Source organism: Chiloscyllium plagiosum, chromosome 18 (genome assembly GCF_004010195.1).
Source record: "Chiloscyllium plagiosum isolate BGI_BamShark_2017 chromosome 18, ASM401019v2, whole genome shotgun sequence".
Lineage (NCBI taxonomy): Eukaryota > Metazoa > Chordata > Chondrichthyes > Orectolobiformes > Hemiscylliidae > Chiloscyllium > Chiloscyllium plagiosum.
In genome coordinates, this window is record NC_057727.1 from 8,183,206 (window position 1) to 8,192,629 (window position 9,424).

The 9,424-nt window shown below is 38.7% G+C and overlaps 1 protein-coding gene across 2 annotated transcripts in view; it reads right to left on the reverse strand.

Moving 5' to 3' along the window:
• The window catches only part of prkar2aa (protein kinase, cAMP-dependent, regulatory, type II, alpha A), a 319,318-nt gene that overhangs the window by 78,031 nt on the left and 231,863 nt on the right, over nucleotides 1-9,424 (reverse strand). For both annotated transcript variants that reach the window (XM_043707640.1, XM_043707638.1), the window contains one exon: nucleotides 4,568-4,623. In XM_043707640.1, the coding sequence (XP_043563575.1) occupies nucleotides 4,568-4,623 (56 nt within the window). The remainder of the gene's footprint in view (nucleotides 1-4,567; nucleotides 4,624-9,424) is intronic.

Here is a 9,424-nt window from a genome sequence, read left to right on the forward strand (position 1 = left end):
ACACTAATGAGGCACTGATTAGCTGAATTACAATTGTCCTACTTTTTGTGGATGGCAAGTGATAATTTCCCATTTTCTGTGTGCTTATCTTGGTTAGAGGTATGGCTAGTTCTGGAGTTCAAGTCTGCAGCGGGAAGGGGTCTGCAGCCTATATATACTTTGCTATATTCCAAGAACAGTGCACTCAACCCTTTCTTTATGGAATTAATCAAATTACTTGAAGACTAGTATCTCTGGCCAAGATGAATCATCCTCCACTCAGCATTTTTGGCTCACAGTGTAGCTGATTCAGTCTGGCCTCTTGCACTCAAAAGACCATAAGATGTAGGAGCAGAAGTAGGCCATTTAGCCCATAAAGTCTGCTCCACCATTCAATCAGATTATGGCTGATCTGATAATCCACAACTCCACATTCCCTTACTGATGAATAATTTATCTCAGGCTTGAATATACTTAAAAGTCCTCTGTGGCAAAGAATTCCACAGGTTCACTTTGGGAGAAAACGTTCTTAAATGTATGACCCCATATTCTGAAATTATTCCCTTTTGTCCTAGACTCTCCCACAAAAGGAAACAACTTCCTCATCTAATTTGAGAAGTTTCCTGCAAATTTTGCATGTTTTACTCAGGTTGCCTCTCATTCTACTAACTGCAGTGGGCTCTGGTCAAATGAGGATACAGAACTTTCAGAGAGTCTTGTTTTCCCCAGTTGTCTTTAGGTGTCTAGCACAATACACAACCAGATGGAGCAACACTCAGATAACCAGCTAACATACTTATAAAATAAGTGAAAAAACAGCTCGAGGGAAACTGGAGAAAATTGATTTCATAGAACAAATTGCTAAGAATTGCAACAAAGACAAAAACGTGCTGGAGAAACTCAACAGGTCTGGCTGCACCTGAAAGTGTAGTGAATCAGATTTCATAGCAACTTTCTAAAGGCAGATGAAGAGGACTAAATTGTACAGTCAAAGGAAAAAGGTAGGACAGCGGAACTAAATCATACAGCTATTTTGGAAAAACCAATGCAGGAACAATATACCAAATGCTCTCCTTCGTTACTCTAAAAGTCTAATGCTAGAGACTGGTTGGCTCCATACCCTCGCCTTACTGTCATTCTTATGATTGCCCTTGGGCTTACAATTCTTTTGAATGTCACTTAGATCACATCTAACCAATATTTGAGCTTTTTGTGATTGGAGATATATATTTGTAGAACTTGCTCTCAAGAGTACCAACTTGGCAACAATTCAGCCTGGCAAGTGACACATCAGAACAACAACATACTGAACTCAAGACACACCAAATTAGCATGAGCTCAGGTGATCAGATGTTACTATTCCAAAAGGATTACTATTCCAACCTATCGTTACAGTGCATCCAATTTTCACTCCTGCAGCAGAAATAATATGGCACAAGTCAAAACTCAAATTTCAATGCCACCACCTCAAACACTCCTTCCAGATAAAATTCCATTTACTTCTTTCAGCTCAGTGAATCATGTTCACTGCTCATGATGCAGTCTCTTGTATGCTCTGGAGGCAAAATGCAAATTGAGTGATCAGTTTAGAGAACACTATTGGAGCCATAGAAATATACACACAAACAGACCCAACTCATCCGCACCAACTAGACATCCCAATCTGACAGAGCTGCACTTGCTAGCAGTTGCACATATTCCTCTAAACACTTCCTGTTCATATACCCATCCAAATGCCATTAAATGCTGTAATTGTATCTGTCTTTACACTGTCTGTGGCAGCTCTCTCCATAAATGCACCACCTTTGCATGAAAGTTACCCATCAGGTCTTTTTAAAATCTTTCCCCTCTCACCTTAGAGCAATGTCCACTAGTTTTGGCCGCCTCCACCCTAGAAAAAAAACCAATGGCTATTCACTCTGTTCATGCCCCTCATGATTAATAAACTTTTGTAAAATCACCCCTCAGCCTCTGACCCTCCAGAGAAAAAAAGCCTCAGCCGATTCAGCCTCTCCCTATAACTCTCCATTCCCAGTAACATTTTTGTAATTCCTTTCTACACCCTCTCAAGGTTAACAATATCCTTCTAGAAGAACAACCAGAATTGTTGCAGTATTCTAAAGGTGGCCTCTGTACAGATGCAACATGACCTCCCAACTCCTATACTCAACGCACTGACCAAAGACGGCTTGTGTGCCATCACCATCCTGTCTACCTGGGACTCCATTTGCAAGGAACAATGCATCTACATCCCTAACTCTTTGTTCAGCAACACTCCCCAGTGCCCTATCATTAACCGTATAACTCCTGCCTTGGTTTGCATCATTAAAATGCAATACTTCACATATATCTAATGTAAACTCCATCTGCCACTCTTCAGCCCACTGGCCCAGCTGATCCAAAGTCACATTGTACTGTGAGGTAACTTTCTTCACTGTCCACTGCATCACCTATTTTGGATGTCATCCACAAACTTACTAAACATACTTCCTATTCCAGCACCGATATTTGCGGGACACTGCTGGTCACAGGCCTCAGTCCAACCCCCTGCCACCACACTCTTTCTCCTACCTACAGGCCAATTTTGCATCCAGTCGGCTAGCTCTAACCTTACTAACCAGTCTATCATGCAGAACCTTGTCGAATGCTTTGCTGAAGTCCATATAGAAGATGCGTATTGCTCTGCCTTCTTCAATCTTGTTTGTTACCTCTTCAAAAAAAACTCAATCAAGCTCGTGAGACATGCTTTCCCACTCTCAAAGCCATGGTAACTATCCCTAATCAGTCCTTGCCTTTCCAAATGCATGTAAGTCATGTCCTTCAGAATCCCCTCCAACAATCTACCCACCACTGACCTAAGGCTCATCGGTCTATTCTTCCCTGGCTATTCCTTACACCCTCTCTTAAATAATGGCACCACATGAACCAACTTACAGTCTTCTAGCACCCACCCGTGGCTGTCAATGATATTTCAGGAAGCTTCCCACAATGTTCTGGGAAACAGCTGATTAGGTCCCAGGGATTTAACTACCTTTACAAGTTTTAAAGACCTCCAGCACATCCTCTTCTGTAATATGAAAGCTTTTTCAAGACATCACTATTTATTTCCCTAAATACCATAGCTTCCATGTCCTTCTCCATAGTAAATGCTTACACGAAATATTCATTTAGAATCTCACCTATTTCCTGTGGTTCCCCACACAGGAGGCCATGTTAATCTTTGAGGGGCCCTATTCTCTCCCTCTCTTTTGCCCTTAAGTGTACGGAGAGTCTCTTTGGATTCGCCTTAACTCTATTTACCAAAGCTATCCTATGTCACCTTTTGTCCTCCTTATTTCACTCTTAAGTATACTTCTATTGCCCCTATTATCCTCTAGGGATTCACTCGATCCCAGCTGTCAATACTTGATATGTGCCTCCTGCTTTGTTTTGACCACAATCTCAATTTCTCCAGTCATCCAGCATTCCCTACACATTAGCTGTGCCCTTCATACAAAACAGGAACATACAGGTTCCTGAATTTTTGTTGGAGTGTCTAGGGTTATCTGACCAAACTTTGATTGAACAAATTCAAGTCTTTAAATTCTTCTGCATTTAGCACTCAGTCCTCATATGTTTGAAGTGAGACTGTAAACCACCCTTTAAATTTAAAGTTAGCTGACAATTCTAACAACTCAGTGCTGACCTGACCGCCTGTGCCATTTTTTATATGCAACTCATTTGTAGAAAATTAATTTCACAAGAGCAAATCATAAGCTTCCATTCAACAGAGAGAAGTGTAGCTGCACAATTATTGCAAGATGTCTATCCTGCAGAACAACTAATTAGCAATGGCTCACTAGCGTTTCCGTTAATCAATTCCATTTCCAATCCCTGTATCCCATAAGCAATAATAATTATTTTGGCTAAATTACAGGTGGCAGCTACATGGAAACATAAATCTCTAATGCCAATTTACAGACACTAAATGCTTTAATAAACAAAACATCAAGAACACAGACTCAGGTGACTTTTTTGTTTTACAATAGCAATGCAATATTTAGCAAAGAAACTAAGAGTAAAACAGAAAATACCAAGTAAATTTAAAATCCCAAGAGATACCTTCCTTCCCAATTCAATAATTTTTATTTCAATAATGTTACACTTGAGGGAGTTACGTTTTTTAAGATAATTAAATGATCTAATAAGGAATCTCACATTAGAGTTCAAAATTAAAACCTATATGCTAACTGCTAAAGAAATGTGAACATAATTAATCATTTCAAGACTGCTTCAGTACTTTCGCAATTTTCTTACAGCAAAAACAAAAATGTTATGTTTAGGATGGCTTGACAAGAACAGTTAATTGAAAATCTGCATTCTGTTAACCTGTTTCATCAAAATTACATAGAATCATACAGCACAGAAACATGATCTTTGGCCCACCGTGTCTATGCCAACTGACAAATACCAAACTACATTATTCTCATTTACCTGCACTTTTGATTCTGCTCCTAGGCCACAGCTAAAGTAAGGAACTGCATGCGGGAGTGTTGCAATCTTTACCAGTGTAAAAGTTCTTAAGCTTTATGAACTCCATATATCTTACCCTTTGTTCTGTATCCTCTTCATCATCTTCATCTGGGTTGAAAGCTTCTGCACAAACTGTTAAAAAAAAATGAAAAACAACACAGCAATGAAAAAAAACTACCAAACATACACTTAAAATAAAGTCATACCAGAAATAAAACTACAATGGAAGCAAAATAATTGCAATGAAATCAAATGCAAAATCAAAACTAAGTTCCTGGTTAATATTAACAGGACTTTAACAATTAAATTCATTTCCTTTCACATTCATCGAATTTCTTCCCTTATTCACATAATGAGGGTTATTATTTAAAACCACTGTCAATGGGTCAGGCAGAAACAAACTTTAGAATCAGTCAAGGTTTGTAAAAGTGTAAAGTCTCATGTTGACGGGGTAGCAGAAAGAAAAAATACACTCAGACACTACTTTCAATGTTTCATGGAAATAGGAGTAGGAGCAGGCCACTCAGCCCTTCAAGCCAGCTCTGCCATTCAGAATGATCATGGCTCATCATCCAGCACAATACTTTATTTCCATTTTCTCCCTATATCCCTAAACACTAAACCTATTTCTGGTGTAAATGATTCAATATTTTGTACATGATTTGAGTAACAGAGAATTAAGTCACTTTTCCATTCAACTTCACAGTCTGGAGGGTCAGTGGGATAAAATAATTTCCTCTCCAGGGGTTTAAAGTGAAAGGAGCACGTAGACAATCTCTACGTAGTTTCCAATGGGCTTATACAAAAGACTCTTCCTTCCAGAGTTCAGCACAAATTCAGTTGTTAGTGTTATGGAGCAGGCCAGACCCCCTCAGCATATTTCAAGAAGGAAGCCCAGACCCTAACTTTTCTAGTTGTTTTAAGCAGGTGTAGAGTGGATATTCCAAGAGTGACCCAGCTGGTCAAGACCCTTTGGTTTTAAACAAAACAGAACTGATTTACAGAGTATCAAATGAAACACAAACAAAACAAAAGGGAACAGAATACAGAATAACTTAACCTAGCTGAAAGCCCAAACTACTCCAACTTCATGATGCTGTTCCAAATGCCTGAAACAGTCTTCATAAACACCCCCTTAGCAAAAAAGGTAAAATCAGATACAGGTTCTTTGAGAGACAGAGAGAGGGTCAGCATGGAGCTGTTTCTTTGACCAGCAACCTCAAAACTGACTGCTTGCTAAAATCCAAACCAAACTAAAGAAAAGCTCAGCTGGGAGAACTAGCAACTCCCTTTTTAAAAAAATAACTTCAATGCCTTTTGCCTGAGGAAGTATCTGTTAGCTATAATCAAATTGGTCCTAACACCCATACAAATCAGACACCCTGGAACCTCTGCGTTTATGACCCCTCTCCAAAAATAAAAATCAGGACAGAATAACCTTGTCAAAGGAGCAGCATCATCACAGTAGTTTCACTCAAAGCTAATTCAAAAGTCACAAAAGTAGCTGCACGCAGGAAACTAAATAGTGAACAGCCATGTATTAAAAAGAGGAACCATGTGCTGGGCTGCATACAAGTCAAGTGTTTAAGTGTGAGAGAGCGTGAGTGAGAGTGAAAGAAAAAGAGACAGTGTATGCATGTGAGTCCGTGCATGCGATACATCGGAGAGATTTTCCATTTGCAAGAATTTAAGTAGCCAATTCTTTTTAATATACCACATATGCCAATCACTAAAAGCAGTTCATATTCTCTCAGTTGCAATGGAAATGTCTCTCTGCCCATGGCATATGGATTGTTGTGGTGTGTGAAAAGCAATAGCCCTCACAAGCAGCCTCTCTATCCTTCTAATGTTCCAACACTAGTGCAAGGGTCCCATAATAGAACTTCAATTCAGAAACATAAAGATGATAAAATTTTCTCCAAATGAAACCGAAAAGGGAACAAAATCAGAAATATACTTTACAAGTCTATTAATAGGTTAACAAAGAACAAAATAACTGATACATTTCAGGTCAGTTTTAAACTTATTTGAATGTTAACATCTTAATTATTCATTTGATCATCATATTATTACACTATGATATGAATAATCAGTCAACATTACCTTCAGTAGGTCATTTCTAAACTTCAAAACAAGTAAACAAAAGAACTAATATTTTACAAATTCAACCTTATTAAATATAAAATTGGATTTTTTGAAGATTGCTCTGAATTGCATTCTGTAAGGAACACAGCTAAAATCTGGCAAATTCTGGATCATGTAATTTTAAAGGTTTTTAAGTTATTTTGTATGGTGGTTACCTTGAAAGCTGATGGATGGGTGTACTGGTGAAAGAAACATAGCCCCAGAGCAGCATCCATATTTAAGGTGATCTATTAAAGCCTCCCAATCCTGTTCATTACATCTATAAAATTTATTAAATTTACTGATTCTCTGGAAGAATTTTTTTATATGTAAAATGCTAACATCAGATATTTAACAATTCTGTAATTCTTTTGACTTAATGTACAGTAGAAGACTATTTGGTCATCATGACTACACCGAGTCTGCCAATTACTTTGCATCATTCACTTTCTCTTTTGTCACATCCGAAACATTATTTCTAATCAAATCATTAAACGTCCTCTTGAACACCGTAACTGAACCCACCTTTACTATACTTCCAAACCTGAAACATTCACTGTATGAAAATGTTTTTACTCACAGCAATTACGCATTTTTGAAAATCATTTCAAATATTCACCTCATATTCTTGATCCTTTTATGAGTTAGAACAATTTCTCCTTGTTTGCACTGTCCACATCTTTTGAGATTTTAATAACTTTAGCACCTTAGTAACACTCAAATTTTCAGCATTCTGTTGTGCGTGTGGCAGCTCTATGAAAATGTTACAGGCAGTGTCTGGGTACGAATAGGCTCCATCCCCAACTACATCTGCAGATCAATTTTTATGCAAGTCAGAACACAGTAGTATAATATAAAATAGCTGTTCATAAGTACAAGAAAATGTTCGCCTGTTGCATCTTTAAATTTAATATAGGTTCTCATTCACAAGTACAAATGTCTATGAGTCAACATTTGTAAATCAGGGATCACCCGCATACTCTGTCTCATTCACTCAAAAAATTCTCAATCAAACACATAGCCAATTACAATTTTCAACAAAATCTAGATTCTGTTTCCAATATTTTTCTCAGAATATTTCAAGCACCACACAATTTTAAAAAGGAAGAACATTGACTACAAATTCTGGATCTGTGGTGAAGAAATGGTATTCACCACTGACCTCAATGAAAAATGTCCACACAGATCACTTCAATCTTGACAACTTGGTACACATCTTGAGGTTCCCCTGGAAGTTTTCCAAACAACAACTTTTGATGGATTAGGAGCTGCCATTCAAAGTCTGCACAAAGCTGAATCTTCCCAATGACTCCCTCCACCAGACCAAGATAAGTACATTTCCAGGCCAGAAGCAAGTCAGTAGCAAATCTGACTTGCAAAGGCCTGCCAGCAGACGCAGATTTTGCTATGTCAAAATCTGGTGCCAAATCATGGTATCTCAGTCATCAGCTGCAGTGATTTCAGCAAGCAGAACAAGCAGCCTGTCACACTGAATTATTCTCAAATTTGGCAAACCAGGAAGTGAACATTAATTTAAAATTTCAGAACACAAAGTAATGTATCACTGCAGTAAGGTAGAAACTACACTAAAGATAAAGTTTAATGCACATTTTGCAATCATTAGCTTGCCAAAAAATTGCAATTAGCTTTCAGGGTCCAGTGAGGGCATTTAGCAGTAATTATTACACTTAAAAACTCAATTACATACTATTCAACAAGATGAGGGAGATACCAAAGGAGTATTTTGCATCAGTGTTTAATGTGGAGAAGGACATGGAAGATACAGAATGTGGGGAAATAGATGGTGACATCTTAAAAAATGTCCATATTACAGAGGAGGCAGTGCTGGATGTCTTGAAACGGGTAAAAGGTGGGTAAGTCCCCAGGACCTGATCAGGTGTACCCTAGAACTCGGTGGGAAGATAGGGACTGATTGATGGGCCCCTTGCTGAGATAGTTGTGTCATCAATAGGAAAAGGTGAGGTGCCGGAAGACTGGAATTTGGCTAACATTATGCCACTTTTTAACAAAGGTGGTAAGGAAAAGTCAGGCAATGATAGACCGGTGAGCCTGACATTGGTGGTGGGCAGGTTGTTGGAGGGAATCCTGAAGGATAGGATTTTCAAGTATTTGGAAAGGCAAGGACTGATTTGGGATAGTCAGAATACTTTGTGTGTGGGAAATCACGTCTCACAAACTTGAGTTTTTTGAAGAAGTAACAAAGATGATTAAATGAGGGCAGAATGAGGTTTACCTATTATATCCATGAGTTACATCCTGCCAAAAGTCAATAATGAGTTCCTTGGTTTTGCCAGCTTTGAGAGTTAGGTTGTTCTCAGTGTACCATGTTTCCAGGTCTTCCACCTCCCATCTGTAGTCTGTTTCATCGCCATCTGAGATTCAACCGACTACGGTGGTGTCATCAGTGACCTTGTAAGTGGCATGAAGGAGGCATTTGGTTAGCTTTCCTTTATTGAACAGTGCATTGAGTATAGTAGTTGGGAGATCATGTTGCAGCTGTTGAGGACATTGGTTAGGCAACTTTTGGAATACTGCTTACAATTCTGGCCTCCAACCAATCGGAAGGATGTTGTAAAACTTGAAAGGGTTCAGAAAAGATTTACAAGGATGTTGCCAGGGTTGGAGGATTTGAGAGGGGTAGGTCTTGCCTTACAAGTCTTATTTAATTCTTTGAAGAGGTGACCAAGCATGTGGATGAGGGTAGAGCAGTGGATGTAGTGTTCATGGATTTTAGTAAGGCATTTGATAAGGTTCCCCATGGTAGGCTTATGCGGAAAATCAGGAGGCA